At 37.5% G+C, this 22075-nt stretch overlaps 1 protein-coding gene across 1 annotated transcript in view; it reads left to right on the forward strand.

The window, feature by feature from the left end:
- The window catches only part of man2a1 (mannosidase, alpha, class 2A, member 1), a 102487-nt gene that overhangs the window by 48837 nt on the left and 31575 nt on the right, over positions 1-22075 (forward strand). The window contains exons 11-15 of the mRNA XM_059969506.1: positions 4635-4749; positions 5641-5708; positions 10323-10488; positions 15954-16181; positions 18239-18361. Coding sequence (XP_059825489.1) covers positions 4635-4749; positions 5641-5708; positions 10323-10488; positions 15954-16181; positions 18239-18361 — 700 coding nt within the window. The remainder of the gene's footprint in view (positions 1-4634; positions 4750-5640; positions 5709-10322; positions 10489-15953; positions 16182-18238; positions 18362-22075) is intronic.

The following is a 22075-nucleotide window of genomic DNA, read 5'->3' on the forward strand; positions in this document are numbered from 1 at the left end:
AGAGGGAGCGTCGAAACATTCTAGGTTTCTCTGTTGTCTTGATCAGAAGTATTTTCATATTTCATTATTATAATTGCTGCTCACATTTTAAAGCTTGCTGAACAAAGAGACAATAGTGTCTGTGTATGCTTTGTTTTTTTTAAACCTGCATTATTGCAGCAGGTACATGAAACTTGAGTAGCCTGTAACTTGATCAAGGTGAATATGTTACCCATATTAATCTTTCTAATGAAGACCCAGAAACCTGTTGTGAACCTGTTTCTCAACTGACTTAAACAAATCATGCCAGTTTTTTTCAGGACTTGGAATGTAAAATCTGCAGACAGCTGAAGAATGAAATTCAAACATGAAGTGCTGGAAATACTTAGCTAGTCAGGAAGCATCTGCAGAGAGAGAAGAAAAGTTATTATTTTCAGTTTCATGACCTTTCACATCCTATTATAAGCAGTTAAAGAAATTACGCCTTGACAGAAGCACAATGGGATAGTTAAGAAAAGGACATTGAGACATTGATGGCAATAATGAGAGAATAAAAAGCGATTAAGTGTAAATAGGCGATTTTGTTGGCTATATTGGGCCAAAGGACTTATGAAATGAAGGTGGAGGTTGGTGTGGAGGCAATAATTTAACACGGAACTGGATTGGAGGATGGTGAATCTCTGTAATTCTCTACCTTGGGTTGTTGTGGAAGCTAAGTAATTGGAGATCTTTACTTTAAAGAGGAAGTAAATCAGTATTTGAAAGATTGAGGAATTGAGGGCTATGACATAAAAGAAGAAATAACATGCGAGACTGATCAGCTCAGATAATATTAAATCGTGGAGCAGGCTTGAGAGGCCAAGTTACCTACTCCTGCTTTAATTTTGTTTTATGTCAAATGAATTGCTCTTTTCTTGGATGGGGTTGAGATGACTTGAATGCTATTGGAAATGGAGTATATTCCAACATATTCCTGACTTGCTCCTAGTAGATCATGAAAAGGCCTTAGGGACTTGAGCCACTCACTGCATGATAGTCAGCCTTTGACCTGTTCTAGCTAAATAATTATGTACTCTCCACCGTCTGTCTATGAGTCTTTGGTGATATACTGAATCTCCTGAAACACCTAACAAAGCAGAGCAGCTGCCCTCTATGCGATTGCATCAATAATGGGTCCAGGATATATCCTTGGAGATATTGACACCTAGAAACTTGAAGCTGCTTGCCCTTTCTGCTGTTGACTCCTCAATGAGACTATGTGTTCTCCCAACTTCCCCTTCCTGAAGTCTGCAATCAATTTTTTGGTCTTGCTAGCATTGAATGTGAGGTTATTTTTGCACACACCACCCTGCCAGCTGATCTATCTCACTCATGTACATTTCCTTGTTGCTATCTGAGTTTCTACTGACAGCAGTGGTTTAATTGGTGAATATAGAGATGGTGTTTGAGTTGTACTTAGCCACACAGTCATGTATTCAGAGCAGTGGGCAAAGCATGTATTCTTGAGGTACACGTGTATTGACTGTCAGCAAGGAGGAGATGTTAATTTCAATTCACACCGACTGTAGACTCTCAAAAAGAAGTTGAGGATCCAATATGAGAGAGAGGTGGAGATGGAGGTTTTGAAGCTTGATACTGATTATATGATGGTGTTGAATAATGAACTGTAATTGCTAAACAGCAACCTGATATATGTTTTGTGGTTGTCTAGATACTCTAAAGGAAAATGGAGAGCTAGTGAGACCTCCTTCCATTTATTGGTTTAATTGTCTACCTAATTATTACAACTAAATATAGCAGGTCTGCAGAGCTTTGATGTGATTACTTGATTGTGGATTCATTTAGGGCAATCTATTACAGACTGTTGTTTAGCATACTTGCATTCACCGTTCTGTCTAAGCTGCGCAGGTGCATATTCGCGCAATAACTGAAATGCTCCTGCACACATAGCCGCGGAGCTGGAATTTGATATTATATGATGTTTTGTTAACATGCCATCAGTTTTCAGGCCGTTTAAAAACTTCCTGCTCAGAGCAATAGTTGGTCCGCATTGCTGTAAAATAAAATTAGACAGAATGTTTCTTGTGCTGTGTTTTCACCAGATTAATGCCTCATTTTTAGCTATGTCTGCCTCTGCTCTTGTTGTGCTCATCTGCACTCTTCAGGGTTAATCATAATGGTAGAGTGAGGGGTATATTGAGGCATCGGTACCAATTGTGGTGGAATACACTTTCACTGCGGTGACGGTATACAGTGCCTCATAGGTGCATAATTTCAAGTTACCAGATCAGTTCCAGACGTATCCCATTTAGTGCACAGATGGTGCCACATAACATGACCAAGAGTGTCCTTGATGTGAAGATTTTGTTTTCAACATTATTGTCTTGAAAATTTCAGACTGCCACAGATAGGTCAGTAAGGATGAGGCTGAACAGGTTTCTCCTTTGAGTTGGCTAACTCCCCGGTTGCTGCATTCACAGTTTACTGAACAATTGAACAACTTTTAGAGAGGAACATTGAAGGTGAGGAACAACTTTTATGGAGGAACACTGAAGGTAACATTCTGTCACTGTACTAAAGCCAGAGCTTCTCTCAACATGGAGGACAGTAAGTGATACTCGCAAGGAGGGTTGCCCATGTTTCAACTCGTGGCATATAACTTCGTAGCCTAGATCAATGTTGAGGACTACCAGGTCTGAAACCTTCTACCTCCTGGTGGTTTAAAATTGTTTTGAAGGAGTTTAGCGCGACAAAATAGTAGCATGTCACAATTGAGTGACTTCATCCATTTTATAGGGCAATTAAGAATCAACGAAGATGCTGCAGATTGAATAAGAATGTCTAAGAATATTTGTGTATCGGATAGGCTTTCACAATGACCTGGTAATTTTGTATTTACTATTACTAAGACAAATTGTATCTTTTAATTGCTGCAATTAATCTTATTGGTAAACTTTCATATAATTAATAAACTCACAGGTTTCTAAAATTCGCTAATAGCATGAATGCTGTCAATCTGATATAAACACCATCAGTCAAACATCCATCTGGAGCAGTTTTTAATCTTCCATTAAACTCCAGGGCCTCATTTGCTGTGGTACTAGCATGTTATCCCAAGTGTCTGGGCCAATGTTTATCTCTCAGCCTGAATCTCTAAAAATTGATTATCAGTTTTTCATTTTTATCACTTAGGTAAAGCTTGGTGTGCACTATTTGGCTGCTGTGTGTCTGACTTTACAACACTTATTTAATTTTCAAGAGCAGTTTAATGGTTATAAAGTGCTTTGGAGCTGTACTGAAAGGGATGTGCAGGGTGCTTTGTAAGTGCAAGTACACAATCAACTCTCGATCACTGACAGCAGGGTGCGCCTCAAAGGTGTGTGCTTAGCCCACTGCTCTACTCTTTCTACACCCATAACTGTGTGGCTAGTCACAGCTCAAACACCATCTATAAATTTGCAGACAACACAACTATTGTTGGCAGAATTTCAGATGGCGATGAGGAGGCGTATAGGAGTGAGACAGATCAGCTGGATGAGTGGAGTCACAGCAACAACCTTGCTCTCAATGTAAGTAAGATCAAGGAATTGATTGTGGACTTCACAGAGTATAAGTTGAAGGAACACAGACCAGTCCTCATCGAGGGATCAGAAGTGGAAAGGATGAGCAGTTTCAAATTCCTGGGGGTCAGCATCTCTGAGGATCTATCTGAGGCCGAACATGTTGATGCAATTACAAAGAAGGCACAATAGTGGCTATATTTCATTAGGAGTTTCAGAAGAGTTGATATGTCACCAAAGACACTAGCAAATATCTACAGTTGTACCATTGAGAACTTTCTAAATGGTTGCAACACCACCTGGTATGGAGGGACCACTGGACAGGATCAGGAAAAATTGTAAACTCAGCCAGTTCTGTCACAGTCACTAGCCTCCCAGCAACCAAGACACCTTTAAAAGGCAGTATCCTTCATTAAGGACCTCCATCACCCAGGGCATGCCCTCTTCTCATTGCTACCATCAGAGAGGAGGCACTAGAGTCTGAAGACACACTCAATGTTTCAGGAACAGCTTCTTCCCCTCCACTGTCAGATTTCTGAATGAACAATGAACCTGTGAACACTTCCTCAGTATTTTCCCCCTCTCTTTTGCACTAATTAATTTATTTTTATATATACTTTTTATTGCAATTTATTGTTTTCATTACTACATATTGCAGTATACTGCTGCCGCAATACAATAAATTTCATGACATATGCCTGTGATATTAAACTTGATTCTGATTCTGTCCTTCCTCTTTCCAGGAAGCAAGTAAAGGTTAAATTGTTTTTGTATCAAGTGATTTATCTATCTGCGTCATTGAAACAGTAATGTATTTGCAATGACAACTCATAACGGTTCATTAGATATGATATGGGTTCTGAAAATCAAAAATGAAGTGTATCTTGAACACTTATGTCTCATAATATGCTAATTGCAGCATCAACCATGAAGAACCATAAGAATTAGTAGATTATAATCCATGGTTGAACATGTCTTAAGTGAGTGCTTAATGAAAATTCATGGCCTGAGAAAGGAGGTAACAAGTTTCGTTGGTATCTAGTTGCATAAATAAAACTACAATATTGTAATGTTCTTAAATGCTTTATTTTACAGACTATTTCACTCAATAATAAACTTGAAAAGAGTAATTGGTGACTCAGCACATTTTTTAATATTAAAAGACAAGGAAAATTACAAATACAACCCTTCAACACCCTTTCTTCAAATGGTAAGTCTTCTTACATTTCAATGAGCATATAACTATTTTGACACCTGAAGAATAAATTCTGGGCTGGTGCAAGTTTTTTTTAAAAAAACCCTGAAAATCACAGATTTCTTGTCATCTTGATTCGTTGGGAAAAGAAACCCATTACGTTAACTATATAAAACTCTTTTCTGTTCACGTTATATAGAAAGACATTATTGTGAGTCACCAAAAAAGTTTGTTGCTTTGATTTTAAGAAAAAAGAGCTATTATTACTAAAGTGGCCCTACACTCCTTGCACTTAACAACAGACATCAGTAATGGCTATATACCAAAAATATAAAATTTATGTACATTTCGCCTGGATGTGCACAAGTATTCTTGTCTCTGTATTATTATAGGGTATTGGTTTTAGATTGCATTTTATGGAATCACTGATTAAAATTAAGGTTTTTACTCAGGAGGTTAATAAAGTTATTCTTAGTCATTCTAAGTTATTCTTAGGTCATCGTATACTAAACTTGACTCTTCTTATTTCCTTAAACAGGTTTATCAGAAGTGATGTTTTTAGCCTGTACAATATGTTGTTTGACTATTGACTACAGGCTGATCTTAGATAATTTAAAGTTTCACAATTTCTTGACAGGGATAACAAATGATATTTTGAAAAATCTGTTGTGAAAAACAGGAAATGCAAGGCTTGTATGTATTTAGCCTTGGTTCCATTTGATTTCCAGAACTAGACCCTGAAGGAGGTATAAGTGCAGAAATTGGATACTCTTAAGAATATTATGCCAGGAGAATGTTTAGTACTTGCTGACAGTGACTAACACATAGTTAAAATGTTGTTTCAAATAATTTCATTTGTAGACGACTAGCAAACAAGTTTTTGTTGAATGGTTTGGTTTCTTTCAGGATGATATCCAAGCTGCACAAGACTTTTTACCTGAAAGAACGACTATTGAATTGAGCTTAATACCCAGGTTTGTGATTTACATTTAAGTGGCTTAAGCTTTCTTGAAAGATTGTTGAAGAGTGATTGTACAGAAGTTGCAGAATTGTTTAACTTCCTGATATGCAGGGTGAGTTTAGGAGTTCAGGCATTTCAACAAAATGCTTGATTGTTCACTGCAGAACCTTAGAAACACAAGCCCTTTGAGTTTGTTTGATCATTCAGCAAGATGCAGTTGATCTACTTTCCTGATCAAACCCCATATCTTGATTTCCCTGGATTTCAAAAATCTTTCAGCCATTGAATAATTGATTAATGATAGTTGAGTTTACTGTGCACCATTCTGCTAGAAGTTATTGCCGAAGTTACACCTGTGCTTCACTGTGAATATGATACAATTAATTGGACGACTTCCTGTTATTCCATGTATTTTAAATTAGTTAATATTCCTGTACAGTTACTTTAGCTCTCATGTCTATTTATATTACTTGAGATGAACTTTCACATCAATCAGGCTTTGAATTAATAAGTTTGACAGAAAGCCACTAAAACAATATGTGACGAGCATAAATCTGCAATACATGCCGGTGTTGCAAATCCATACTGGATTTACTCTATTTATGATCTTTATTGTTACCATCCTTCACCTCATTGGACAAGACCTGCCAAAGGGAATCCCAGTCGTATATAGAATGGACAACATGCTTTTCAACCTCAACCATTTCAAGATTGGAGATTGTTTAATGTAATTTTCTGCACACAGGCATAAGAAGAATAAAATAATTGTTACTCTGGATCTGATGCCACACACAAAAAACCCACAAAAGATAAAGAACACAATAATAATAATAAAACACACAATGAATGTACATGGATTGATTGTATGTCCATGAATTAATGCCAGGCTGTACATAAGGTGACTGACAGGAAGTAATCAAATAGCGGTGGAGTTGGGTGAAGGTAAGCAGCCTTACTGTTTAGGGAAAGTAACTGTTTCCCTAACTGTGGGCGATATTACTGGCACCTTTCTGTATACTTGTCCTTGATGGTGGGTAGGCAGGTACCAGCGCAGACTCTCTACCAAGCAGCGATGCATCTTGTAAAGATGCCTGTAAGGTCAATGAGCCTCTGGTGGCAAAGGAAATGCTTCAAAGATAACATCAAAATCATCTTGAAGAAATTCAACATTATATCTAAAAATTAGGAAGACACTATTCCTGAAGGAAATCTGTTCACAAAGGAGCTGTGATATATGAGAGTGACCTCTGCTATGCTGCAGAGAACAAGTGGCAGAAGAGAAAGGAGAGACTGAACAAGCAAAAGACCCAGCCACTAACTACAGCCACCACTTATTCATGTCCACATGGCACCAGAGTATGTGGCTCACAGATTGGCATCTACAGCCATTTGAGGACCCACCAATAGACATCTCCTTAGGAGAACATCTCACTCAACTCAAGTGATCGAGCTACTACTATTATATATCTCCTGTGGTCAGTGAGAATCGGAAGAGTAGCTTCGTATAGAGATTACAACCAGTTGTAAACATAATAGGTTAGTATTAGTGTGAGATTTTCACTTCCTTAATATTGACATAGTCAACCGTAGTGTGAAATATTTGGATGGAGTGGAATTTGTGCAATATATCAGCAAATCTTTTCTTATGGGAAAAGATACAGTTGAATCACAGGTTAAGGTCCTTAATTTGGGCTGAGCAAATTTAGGAGCCATTAGACAGAACCTTTCCATGGTTAATTGGGCGAAAGTGTTTGCAGAGAAAAGAACTGTCGAGCTGGGGCCCTTTAAACCATAGAACGCTACAGCACAGAAAATAGGCCCTTCTAGTCTGTGCCAAAACTTTATTCCACTAGTCCCATTGACCTGCACCCAGTCCATAGCCCTCCAGACCTCTGCCATTCACGTATCTATCCAATTTATTCTTAAAACTTAAGAGTGGACCCTCATTTACCACTTCAGATGGCAGCTCGTTCCACACTCCCACCACTCTCTGAGTGAAGAAGTTCCCCCTAATGTTCCCCCTAAACCTTTCCCCTTTCACCCTAAAGCCATGTCCCCTCATATTTATCTCTCCTAATTATGTGGAAAGAGCCTACTCGCATTAACTCTGTCTATACCCTTCATAATTTTGTAAACCTCTATCAAATCCCCCCTCATTCTTCTATGCTCCAAGAAATAAAGTCCTAACCTGTTCAATCTTTCCCTGTAAGTCAACTCCTGAAGATATCCTAGTGGATCCTAGTAGATCTTCTCTGCACCCTTTCAATCTTACTAATATATTTCCTATAGTTAGGTAACCAATGCCAGGATGCCAAAAGCCTTCTTTAACAATCCTGTCTACCTGTGAAGCTACCTTCAGGGAATAATGTATCTGAACTCCCAGATCCCCTTGTTCCTCCGCACTCCTCAGTGCCCTACCATTTACTGTGTATGTCCTACTTTGATTTGTCCTTCTAAAATGCAACACCTCACACTTGTCTGCATTAAATTCCACCTGCCATCTTCTGGCCCATTTTTCCATTTGGTCCAGATCCCTCTGCAAGCTTTGAAAGCCTTCCTCACTGTCCACAGCGCCTCCAATCTTAGTGTCATCAGCAAACTTGCTGATCCAATTTACCACATTAAAAGAATAATGTAAAGAGTTCAGGGCTTGCATGTTCCTTTAGGGTGATGGGCAAGATGAGCAAATTTAGGAAACCTGGTTGACAAAATATATTGAAGCTCTGTTAAGGAAAAAAGGGAAGCATATACTGTGCATAAGCAATTGGGTATGAGTGAATCTTTGATGACTACAATTAGTGTACTTGAGAAGTTAGGAGGGCAAAAAGAAGATATGAGAAGGATCTGACAGACAAGGTGAAACAAAATCCCAAGAGATTTTATGGGTGTATTAAGAGCAAAAGAATGGACAGAATGAGCCCCCTTAAAGATCAATATGGCTGTCTTTGTGTGGAACCATAGAAAATGGGTGAAAATTTTAATGAATATTTTTCTTCATTTTTACTGTGGGGAAAATGATGAAAGCTAAGGAAATCAGGGATTGGAACTCATACAAATTAGCAGAGAAGAGACATTGAAAGCCTTAAAGTTAATTAAGGTGGATAAATCTATATGTCCTGACCTGGTGCATTCTCAGATCTTGTGGAAAGCTAGAGAAGAAATTGTGAAGGCCCTTGCAGAGATTTTTTAATTGTTTCTGACCTATCAATTTTTGAGACTGTGCTTTTGTAGTCGTAGTTACAATGATTATAATGTAATGCAACCATTCCCCTGGATTAGAAATGGCTAAAGGATATTTGTAAATGTTTAATTTTAAGCAAAGGGTTTTGTTGATTTGGATAGAATATCCTGAGAATGTGGTAAATTCAAGGGACTCCTAAACTGCTTGTCTGGTCCTCCTGGTCTGCTCGCGTATTTACCTATTCCCTTTCTGCCTGCAAACGCACATGTAAGGTGACCACCTTTTGAAATGAGCTGTCCACTTAACACTCAGCCTCGTAGATATACCATCCAGGTTCTTCTGAAATTCTGAATCTGCATCTTGTCATATTTCAGTTGACAACACATTTGAAGTGTATGGTTGCCCAGGATTCAGGATGTTTCTTGAATTTCACCAATTGCACCAGATGTGCAATATTTGCAGAGCCATTTGCCCTCTAGGGTGAAATTATTGGCTCATTAAATTAAAATTTTTAATATATGTTTTCACAGCATAAACACCAAATTTCCATGGTTATAAATTCCCAGACTTTCTACTCCATTCAAATGCTTTCCATTGAATGAAAATGCCCTGAATAACAAGTTTTAAATCAGCAAAATAAGTTTAGTTGGAAGCGAGTTGCAGCCAAATTCCTCAGGTATTGACTCCATGCCGGTTAATAGTATTATCTTCTTTTCAAGTACACGGGTAAAACTGACTGCCTAATTAATAGGTAGGCAACAGTTTCCAATTGATTCACATTTTGTGGTGGGGGAAATATTTTAAAGTTAATTACAAGGTAATCTTCAGATATCTTGAGCTTTTATTCAGTTAAATTCTAAAACTGAGAGCAAATTTTAAAATGAAAATATTATATCATCAATCTCAATGCATCAGCTTTGATATTCTGTTGAAGCAGCACTCTCTTTAGCCTATATTCTTCTTTGTAATATTGCCAGGTTTTCTTTTGCCATCCTGACAGTGTGAATAGGGACTTGTTTTTGTGTACCAATATTAAGAAGGCATCACTGATGATGGAAGCATTCTTCTGGAGTTAGACTTATGAACAAACTTCTGACTCTGAGTTGAGATACTATCAAAGGAGCTAATGCTTATATACCTGCAAAAGTCAGAGATTACATACTTGATTTCAAAAATGTTTAAAAGGATGAGGTTTCACCTGACACTGATGAACTGGTTGCTTTCTATGTTAAGTGTCTTTGATAGAAAATCTTACTTTTTAAGCAGGGAAGATATAATTATTTAAGATTTTGATATTCTTATTTTACAATAATTAAATCTGAGTAATTATTTCCTAGTGTCTGTTTCCTAAAACAACAGTATTATGTTTCTTATGTATTTTATTAATTTGGCAACATGTCATGTATAGTAGCAGAATTTCAAGAGATGGGAACATTTCTGTTTCAGATATCTTGTGGTATATAATCCAGCAGATCAAGATCGTGTATCCGTTGTAACAGTGCAAGTAAATTCATATAAAGTAAATGTGCTAACTGCTTCAGGGCAACAAGTGGATACTCAGATTACTGCAGTTTGGGAGAAATCCAACAGAATTTCCAAAGATGTATTTCAGGTGGGCTATATTTCCACTGCTTCAATAATCTACAGCTGACGTACATTTTCTTAGTTTATTGTTTTCTTTTGTGCTGGGCCCTTTGTAGTACCTTATTCAAGCATCCTTTTCATGTGCTTGCGATGTCGGTGTAGAAGGCTATATATTCCCTATAGCTCACTCTGACATTCATTAAGATCATGGCAGATCTGATCTTGACATTTTCTTTCACGGTTGTCTCTCCTATGGATCAAAAAAGTTGTTTATAAATTAAATGATGCTTCTCTGGGGAGAGAATTTCAAAAATTCATGCCTCTGAGAGAAGACTTATTTTTTCCTTCCCATCATCAGAGCGAATATATGACTAGATCTAAAGTAGCTTGTTTCAAGATTGGTTCTGCAAATTTTTACTCTAAGGTAGTCTTTTTGTCCCCAAGGTTACTTTTGACCTTTTAAATTATAAAGTCTCTTTGAAGATTAAAATAAACTGTCATTATTGGAAGATCATTCTCATATGCCTTAAATCATGACCTGATTTAATCTCTGTCCCATTGTGTTTCTACTGTTACAGGGCCTAAAGACTTCTTTCACCAGTGACTTCTTTCCCTTGCTATTTCTTATCTTCAGTTAAGACTGATTCTACATCTTGCTCTTCCAAGTCAATAACTGTTCTGATCACTGTACTGATCATGCTTAAGTCCATAAGTGGGCTAATGGAGTAGACTACTACTTCTTTGCTAGCATGCACACGTTCCTAAATCTGCCCAGACCTGTTGGTGCTGCTGGGGCCGGACTGCACAAGGCATCCTGACCTGGCATATGGGATTTGAGACTTGCTAATAAAGCAAGCTTTTTGGAGTACTTACCTATCGATGTCTTATTGTAGACTGCACCATCACAGTCCTTATTTGAAGATATTCCGATAGAATGCCAGCTGTTCAAGGAGCTAGAATTTAAGCTATTCATTTTCACTTGTCTTTTGGGTTGCTTAGGCAGTTAGTCTCACCTCATGCATGTCCTTCATTAACACAAAGTGCTGTACGTATCCTGGATTCTGGCTGTGAGTGTGAAAGAATGCCTTCAGGTTTATATTGCTGTTCTATTGTTTCTAAGTCTTTGCAGTTTGTTTTCTGGTATCTGAAAGGCACAAGAGTAAAATTAGAACAGTAGAAAGTTTTTGAGAAGAACAGGCCATTCAGTCCAACAAAGCTTGCCAAATTCCTATTGACATGGTGTTTTGAAATAACTACCGAGTTTAGAATTGAAAATCTCTAAGGTAGTACTACTCTCAGCTACACAACTAGGTAGTTTGTTCCATGTGTCCACAGCTCACTGTGTAAAGAAATGCTTCCTGTTGTTAGTCTGAAATCTCCCCTTAACCAGTCTCCACCTATGGCCCGATATCCTTGTTGATGGATTAATTTTGAAGTAGCAGCTGCCATCCACTTTATTATGCCCTTAGTGATTTTGAACACCTCTATCATGTCTCCTTTCATTCTATGTCTACTAAGGCTATAAAGATTTAATTCTTTTAAGCTTTCTTCATAGCTCACAGCCTACAAACCATGAATGAGTCTAGTTGCCCTTCTCTGCAGTGCCTTTGCATCCCTCACATAATATGGAGACCAAAGTGGTATGCAGTATTCAGGGCTTTACAAGTGCATTATACTGCTTAAGAAGAACGTTGCTTGACATGAACTCCACATAGTGCATTGTATAGCCTAGCATTCTGTTAGCCTTCCTAATTGTTTCTGTGCATTGTTTAGGTGTTGGTAGTGATGAGTCTACCAGGATTCCCAAATCCTTCTCGTACAGTGCACTTTCTAACTCGAGACCCACCCCCACAGTGTATATTTATATCTAATATTTTGACTTCCTATATGTAATACTTTACAGTTACTTACATCAAATTTCATCTGCCATTTATCTGCCCACATCTGGATTTTGTTTAGATCTAATTCTATTGATTCTGCTGCCTGAATGTTATAAGCCCATCCCTAATCTTGTGCCATTGGCAAACTAGTTTATTTGTTATGTGCTTATCCAAATCATTCGTGTAAATTGAAAACAGCAGCAGCCCCAAAGCTGATTCCTATGGAACCTCACTTTTAACATCTTCTATGTGTGAGAATGATCCTCTCACCATAAACTCGTTGTTTTCTGTTTTTGAACCAATTCCACGGCCATTCGCACACTTTACCCTGAATTCCTATCTCCTGTAATTTGGTTATTAACCTCTCATGGGGTACCTTGTTAAAAGTTTTCTGAAAGTCCAAGTAAAGGATATCAATCACTCTATTGCTATCATAAATGTTAGTTGCTTCTTTATGGAACTCCAGCAAAATAGTAAAATGTGATTTCTCCTTTCTGAACTCATGCTGGCTTTTTGCTCACATGCCTGTTCTTAACAGCTTTTTATCCACCTCATTCTTTATTATTGTTTCCATTATCTTGCCTGCGATACACGTTAGGCTTACTGGTTTATAGTTACCAGGGTCAGTGCAGTCAACCTCCTTATATGCTGGGACAACATTAGTCCATTTCCAGTCCTTGTGGGTTTTACTACTCTTCAACAACTTTTGAAAAATACCTGCTAGGGGTTTGTATATATAATCAAAGATCTCTTTAAGTACACTTGGATATATGTTGCCTGACCCTGGCGATTTATTAACTTTGAACCTTTTCGTCTGAAGCAGGACCTCACTTTGTAAGATCTCAAAGTCACTTAAAACACCTTATTTTTTTCTACAAGTACTGACAAAATGCTAACATCTTTTTTAGGTGAATACTTCAGCAAAATATGAGTTAAGAGTATGCATTATGTCCTTCTCTGCATGATTTAACACCCCACTATTATTCCTAATATACTTAACTTCCTCCTTGACTTTTCTTTTACTTCTAAAGTATTAAAAAAATCTCTTAGGGTCAATCTTAGCATTGTCAGCAGTATCCTTCTCACCCTGTCTTTTGGCAATCCGAATTTCCTTCTTGACTATAGCTTTCATATTTTCAAATGCCCTACGGTTAACATCATTACTATTTTTTTCTGTATTCCTTATATAAGTGTCTTCTGTAATTTTTATGTATTTCTTTATTCATCTATTAAGTTGATTTATTGTTTTTATTGTTTCTCCTGAACTTGAGAATTAACATTTCTTGCACTCTGTATATTACCTCCTTAAATCGACCCCATTGTTCCTCAGCTGATTCAATATCAAGCAGTTCCTTTCAGTTTAACCTTCTGAAGACTTTGTCACATCTACACAAACTTTGCCTTTCTGAAATTCAATTAATGGCTTTGATTTTTAATGATATACTTTCCTGAAAAACTTTGGGACTAACATTGTTATGATCATTTGTTGCTAAAGGCTCAACAACTTCCATACTCAAAATTCTATCCTGATTGTTATGGAATATCAAATCTATTCAGGCCTCCTCTCTTGTTGGTGCAATAGCATACCGTGTCAAAAAACAATCATTCAATAACTCAATTAATTCAGTTTCCTGTAATCCATTAGTCACTGGGTTCTCCCACTCAATATTTGGGAAAGTAAAGTCACTCATAACTCTAAAATCACCCTCTGAACTTACTTTTTTAATATTCTGATAGAGTTGTTTATTAAGATGACTCTCAGCACTAGGGGGTCTACATTGTACACCCAATGTTATTCCTTTATTCTTATAGCTTTCAGTTCTCACCCAGATATCTTCACTGTCTCAATTCATCCCCTATCGTAAGCAGCCTCACATTTAAATTCTCTCTTATGTATATAGCTACTCCTCCACTTTTATGATCTTGCTTATCTTTCTTAAGTAAAGTATGTCCTTTAATACTGTATTCATCGCCATCATTTGAGGTCAGCCAGGTTTCAGTTATCACCATTATATTATACTTACACGCACTTACATATAATTCCAGCTTGTTTATTTAATTCTTAAAACTTCTTGCATTTATACAGGCTGTTCTTAGTCTAATACTGATGTTTTTCATCCTATTCCAACCCATTTTATATTTTTGAAGCCTATAAGATTGTGTTAAGAAGATGTGAGGAAAAAAAAGAGATGTATGCTTTCACTGCCTGCTTCCTATTATCAGAATATATTGTAGAATGTGTGCAAATTTTATAAGGTGGATAAGGGATAAGAGCATTGTTGTCTTCTACTTTTTCAGCTCTACAGCTGTTCATACCTTGGCAGTGGCAATGCCACTGATGACAAATGCTGTTATCTTCAAGTGGGCAAGCTGATGCAGTCAAGGCTGTCCCCAGTTAGCTGCTATTGCCTTTGATTATCGTGTTCTATCCTGCAAGGGATATTGCTTTTGCAGGGCCTGCTGCGTTGCACCAGCATTTTGTGTGTGTTGCTTGAATTTCCAGCATCTGCAGATTTTCTCGTGTTTGAGCAATGTGCACCTGGTGGGATGTGAAATATGAAGATGTGCTCATGATCCCTTGACTATTCATTAAAATCAGTAAACTTCTTGCGATACTGTATCCACGCTTTTGGAGCTTAACCAAAACACCCTTCAAAATCAACAACAAAAGTCACATGCTGGAAATCTGACAGAGAAACAGAATATGTTGATAACACTCAGCAGGTCAAATGGCATCCTGAGAAACAGAGTTAATATTTAAGACTAAATGCCATTTGTCAAAAGTAGGAAAGAGAGAAAACAGTTAGTTCCAAAGAGTTTGTCCAGAAGGCTTTGTAGTCTTTTTGGCTAGACTACATCTAATATTATTTCCTCTGCCAAAACCACAAATTGTAAGAGGAAAAATTTAAAGACTCCTTTTTTTCCCCATGCACTACCATTCTCCACTGTTTTCTGGAGCTGGCAATGCAATTACTTGTGACGTTGCTGTTGATGCAGACAGCATAGAATTATCACAATGCTAAACTTTGGCAAACAGCACTGGTTGCACTATTCATTGATCACAGGCCCTAAAACAGGACTAATAATATGATTAACTAGCAATGCTCAATTTAGTCTACACTTGTTAAAAACAGTCTGCAATCTTTCAAGGAGGTGTCGGGAGTTGTTCTTAGTAGGTAGATTATCTTATGCTGCTAGTAAGTGTTTTACGAGTGATGGAAATCTGAAGCAAAGTAGAAAATACTAGGAAAGAAATAGAGGTAAAGTACTAGTTGTTTCTTTTTAAATGTATTTGTTTACAACATGTGACTATCATTAGCAAGCAAGATTTGTTGTTTACTGCTGCCAAGAAGGCCTCATTGTCTTCTTGTTAAAAGTCACTCACATGGTAGGTCTTGAAATCACATTAAGGGCCAGACCAAGTAAAGATGGTTGATTCTGATGGACATTACTGAAGCAGGTTATGCTTCAGTAATTTCAAGTTCATCTATTCTGTCTGCTTGTTAAATACCTTAACCATTACATTAGTGTAATTTATATTAAAGTGCATTGATAAAATGAAGCAAAACTTTAAGCTTCTTATTGATATATTTTCTTTTTATTCAACCAACAGGTTTCCTTTGTGGCAAAGATATCAGCTCTAGGATTGGGAATCTACCAGTTAGTGAAAACTCAAGATATCAAAACCAAACTAGCAGATTATACCATATACACAAATAGAAGAGATACAATAACCTTTGATCCCTTCAAGATCAGTGTGTTGGAAAGCTCTGCTGGTGACATCGCTATTGAAAATGCAAATTTGAAAGCTTGGTTTTCAGGGACAAAAGGATTTTTGGAGGTAAAGGTTCTTAAACTTGTTTCTTTTGTCTCGTCTATAATTCATTAAATGACAGTCAAATGAATTGGTTACCCAATAATGATTAAATGTTACTTCATTAACTTTTATGTCAATCAGATTTTCAAACAGAAGTCAAACAAAGCAAACAAAATATATAAATGCCGGGCGACTGAAATATAAAAAAATAAGTATGCTAGTGATACTCAGTAAGGCTGGTAGCACTCATGGAGTGAGAAACATAATTAACATCTCTGATCAGGGTGACCATTTGTCAGAGCGCTTACTGCCTGACCTACAGAACATGCCCAGCAATTTTTATTCCCACCACTTTGATGAAGCTGGGTTTTTTTCTAGTGATGATATACCAGTATGGTTCTTGGCATAGTTATGTAGTGATGGAATCTATATAGCAACCAATTTGCAGAGAGCAAAATTCCACAAACCACATTGTAATAACTACCAGATTTATATAATATTAAAATAAGAGCAGTATGTGCTGGAAATAAATGGCAGGTTAGGCAGGATTTGTGCTGAATTAAACAGACTTAATATTTCAGTCAGCAATCTTCTTCTTTCATATTTCTGGAATCTGCACTATTCTGAATTTCATATATTGTAAGAAGGCTGATTGACAGATAAATATTAGCCAGGATCCCATGGATAATTCTGTTCTTAATAAAGTATAGTATATGGAAGTAGCACATTGATTTGACAGTCTAGACTTCTGTACTGAATGTATTAAATTGGCTCTTGAACCTACTAACCACTAATAGACCTAGAGGCAGAGGTTATACCGGAAGAACCATGGCTGACAAACAAATGGAAGCTTTGCAAGCCAGTCTTTGCTGTATGTCCTAGGACTTACCGTGTTTTACTATGTACCGTGTACGTGGTCTAGCCCCATTAAAAACAGGAGAGCTTAACTAACATTTTTTCAGTTGTGTACTTACAGTCACAAATTTACTGCTTTGACCAAAAGATATGTTGAAATTCAGTTAAAAACTGTACAATGGATTTTACTGAAATGCTATTCTCAGAGCAAGTTCATATTGTGGTACTCAAGTCATTTAACAGAGTAAAGAATTTTTTACACTTTGATTGGTATCTAAGTCAATACCTGCTCTAAAACCTCATTTAGGCATGGTTTGATAGATGCCAGGCTATACTCATGCTGCAGATCAACCATACAATAACCATCTCTAATCACCTTCTTTAGCTATTCAATGGCATTTCCATTGCTAAAATTGGCACGCAGCATCCTGAAAAATGTGATTTATCAAAACTTCCCTTTTCAGCTACATAAATGCAGTGTCTCAGTGTCTACAAGAGTACTTTAGATGCAAGGTATTATACAGCAAGTGCTTAACCCCTGCATAATCTCCTGCACCCAAAGCCTTTCCACTAGATAAAAGCCTCACTGGAATTTTTGTGGAGTGCTCTTCATTTATCTAAATCATTACAGCTCCAAATACACTCAAATTGTTTGATACTATCCAGGATAAATTAACTCACTTCACTGGTGTTCTTGTAGCACTCACCTCAGTGATGGTGCAACTGCAATTAATGAGAGTAAACTGCAATTAATCTCTTAAGGTTTATTTATTGACGCCACCAATGTTTTTGTTACCTTAAGGAAAGTAGACCTTTATTAATGCCACTGTCTGGATGCTTCCTTTGCACACTTGTTTAATCTCCTTACTTGGCAACATACAAGGACAAGAACTTGGAGCTGTCTAGTTCTCAATACCTAGGGGGTATCTTCCTTTGTTGAATTACAACAAATCAACAAGTTGTCATACTTCCACCTTCTAAAATGCAATTAGAAATGAGCATTCACCAATTTTTCTTAATTGTTAAGTCATTAACCCACGTGCTATTAAGATGTTGAATTTCAGCAGCTGCTGGTTCAGTTGTGAATATTTCCCTTTTAGCTCCAAAGCCTGAGTGTTTTAAATAGTTATAAGTACTTGAAACTCCTAATGGAATAAAGAAAAAAACAATCATATTTTAGAAATATTTATACAGATAATATATCCAAATTCCATTCTTCATATTAGAAAGTAATCACCAAGGAAGAAAAGAGAGAGCATCATATAAGTATCCAGTTCTGGTGGTATGGCACCACAAATAATCAAGATAAAAGTGGAGCCTATCTCTTCTTGCCGAATGGAGAAGCTCAGGTAAAACAAAAATACTTTATTGAATGTGGATACTTTTTTCAATGTGAATCTTTGAATATCTGAAATGTAGTTGGTTTGAGAAATCATCATGTAAGATATACAGTGTAGGGCTTATGTCAATGGACATACAGAAGGTGTCAAGGAAAGTACAAAAGGGTAAAGTCTTTAAAAGGGGGTAGGGTTTCCAACTGATATATCCCAACAAGAAGGAACAACAGTGGCCATAGACATGACAATCAGTCAATCAGTAATCATGACACATGATGATGATGTGAGAGGATCCTGGGAGTCAGCACAGATTTAATACATCAAACTGTCTCTTTTAAGCACATAATTTATAATATTATCAAATACAATGGATTCTGGTTAATTGCGACACATCAGGACCAGTACATTTTGGCCCAATAAGCGGCTACCCTAATTAGCCAATAGTTAATAGTTGGAAATAGAAGTAGTTAAAAAGGAATAAAAAAAGGGAAACTACCTGTAATGAGCTCTTCAGGCCTGTTTGGGGAGCTGGAGAGTCATTAATTGTTTAGAGTTCCTTGTGTTTTTCTGCAGTGACTTGCTCTTTGTAACACAGTCTCCTGGTGCCTTCAATTTAAACTTGTGACGTTTATTTTGATGAGCTCAGGGATTCCATGTTACTTGTATAACTTAAGCTGACACCTGATTAACACTAATCGCAGGGTGCCGGTTTTGAGAATGTTACATTTCACTGTGTCACTCAGCTGAACCAATGATGATCTGTTGGAATTCTTCTGAATAAATTCTGGCCACCTTCTCTACACTGGAGTCGGTCTTTCGTCCACACTTGGGTTCCGACATTGCCCATACACATCACAACACTACTGTTTAACTGAGTAAAAGTTATGTACTTAAGTGATATACAGAACAAATTAGAACACTATCAAAACTACTGAAGTACTATAAACTATGTATTAGTTCCTAATAGATAGCGACTGAGGAACTCAAGCCATATTCTTATGATTGGCTGTAAGTGAATATAATCAATGTGGACTCCTAGTGCAGATAATAGTTTGCTTTCAAACAACGCTTTTGATAATTGCATTCTCCAAATTTTTGTTTTCATTGTAACATTCAAGACAATTGTAGACACCTCCAAATTCTTCGTAGTTTCTAACTTGTTGAAATAGTAAAATCATTTCACATCTGCACCATTACCTCAGCTGAGCCATTTCTGGCATCTCCAAGCCTGAATGCTTGAAACCGCAGTGAGCAAAACAGCTCTGAATTATCTTACTGTTCACCAACTATCACTCCTCATTTTTGAGCAGAAACATATGCAAGTGACATTATTTAAAAACTGTTCTCGCAAGTGTAGTGTCTAATGGCCACACGGTGTACACACAGCTGATGTTAGCTAGAAATTGTTTGACACCAGTCTCCTGTTGCAATTAAGTGACATAATGTCCCAATTAAGCTAGGGGGGTTCAGGCTATTTTCTCAATTAGTTTTCGTTCTTTAAAAGTTGTCCCAAATAAGCAGCTGCCCCAATAATCCAATGGTCTACATGAGGAAGTCTGCAGATGCTGGGAGTTCAAGCAACACACACAAAATGCTGGTGGAACGCAGCAGGCCAGGCAGCATCTATAGGAAGAAGCACTGTCAACATTTCGGGCTGAGACCCTTCGTCAGGACTAATTGAAGGGAAAGATAGTAATCCAATGGTCTAATTAACTGGAATCCATTGTATAGTAATCAATTAATTGTTTCCTCTGCCATGCATTAGTGAGAGTAAGATTAGGATAATTTTACAGATGAATGCATGGCTGAGGAATTGGTGCAGTGGGCAGGGTTTCAAATTTCTGGATCTTTGAGATTTCTTCTCGTGAATGTATGACCTGCACAAAAAAGATGGGTTACACTTGAACCTGAGGGTGACCAGTATCCTTGCGGGCAGGTTTGCTAGAGCTGTTGGGGAGGGCTTAAGCTAATTTGGCAGGATGATAGGAACCTGCGTGATAGGGCTGAGCATGGGGCAATTGGTATACAAGCTGTTGCAGAGTGTGATGAAATTTTGAGGAAGGACAGGCAGATGATAGGCAAACTGGCAGTCAGTGGGATGAGTTGATGTGTAACATGGGAGCAAAATCAAAAGGGTGATGAATATAGGACTGAATATGTTATATTTGAATACAGGTAGTATATGGGATGGGGTAGATGATCTTGTAGTGCAGTTAGAGACAGGCAGGTATGACATTGTGGGCCTCTCTGAGTTGTGGCTGAAAGAAGATTATAGTTGTGAGCTTCATATCTAAGGATACCCATGCTGTTGAAAAGACAGGGTTTGAAGTGGCATAGGGTTAGAAGATGTAGAATCCTTGTGGGTAGAGTTAAGAAAATGCATGGGTATAAAGACCCTGATGGGAGTTATATACAGGCCTCTGAATAGTAGGCAGGATATGAGATACAGATTATAACAGGAGATGTAAAAAGGGCAATGTCATGAAGGATTTCAATATGCAGGTAGATTGGGAAAATCAGGTTGATGCTAGATACCAAGAGGGGGAGTTTGTAGAATGCCTCTGTTACGGCTTTTTAGAGCAGCTTGCAGTTGAGACCACCAGAAGAAAGGCAATTCTGGTTTGGGTGGTGTACAATGAACCAGATCTGATTAGGGTGTTTAAGGTAAGGGAACCCTTAGGAGGCAATGATCATAATATAATGGAATTCACCCTGCAATTTGAAAGGGAGAAGCTGAAGTCAGATGTATTAGTATTCCAGTGGAGAAAAGGGAGTTACAGAGGCATGAGAGAGGAGTTAGCTAAAGTTGATTGAAAAGGGACACTATATGGCAGAATAGCAATGGCTGGTGCTTCTGGAGAAAATTCATAAGGCACAAGATACATACATCCCAAAGATGGAGAAGTATCCTGAAGGGAGGATGAGGCAACCGTGGCTGAGGGGGAAGTCAAATACAGCATAAAAGCAAAACAGAGGGCATATATTATAGCAAAAATTAGTGGCAAGTTAGAGGATTGGGAAGCCTTTAAAAACCAGAATCAGATTTAATATCACCAGCATACTGTATGTCATGACAAAATTTGTTGTTTTGCAGCAGCAGTACATTGAAATATATAGTAATAAAAATTATTAGTGACAATAATTTATATAAAAAGTAAATTAAATAAGTAGTGCAAAAAGAAAGGGAAACGAAGAAAAAATACATGAATATAAAGTTCATGGTTCATTGTCCATTCAGAAATCTGATGGTGGACAGGAAAAAGCTGTTACTGAAACATTGAGTGTGTGTCTTCAGGCTCCTGTACCATCTCTTCAATAGTAACAATGAGAAGAGGGCATGTCCTCAGTGATGGGGGTACTTAATGATGGATGTTGTCTTTGTGAGGCATCACCTTTTGAAGGCATCCTAGATGCTGGGGAGGCTGCTGCCCATAATGGAGCTGGCTGGGTTTACAACTTCCTGCAGCTTTTTCTGATCCTGCACAGTGGCCCTTCATCCCAGTCAGTGATGCAAACAGTTAGAATGCTCTCCACAGTACATCTGTAAAAATTTGCGAGTACTTTTGGAAATTTTTGAAAAAGCCGTAAGAGGAGAAAAGATGAAATGTGAAGGTAAGATAGACAATAATATAAGAGAGGATACAAGAAGTTTTTTCATATACTGTATATAAAGAGCAAAAGAGAGTGGATATCAGACTGCTGGAAAATGATGCTGGAGGTTGTAAT

The sequence above is a fragment of the Hypanus sabinus genome, chromosome 5, assembly GCF_030144855.1.
Source record: "Hypanus sabinus isolate sHypSab1 chromosome 5, sHypSab1.hap1, whole genome shotgun sequence".
In the NCBI taxonomy this organism is placed as follows: domain Eukaryota; kingdom Metazoa; phylum Chordata; class Chondrichthyes; order Myliobatiformes; family Dasyatidae; genus Hypanus; species Hypanus sabinus.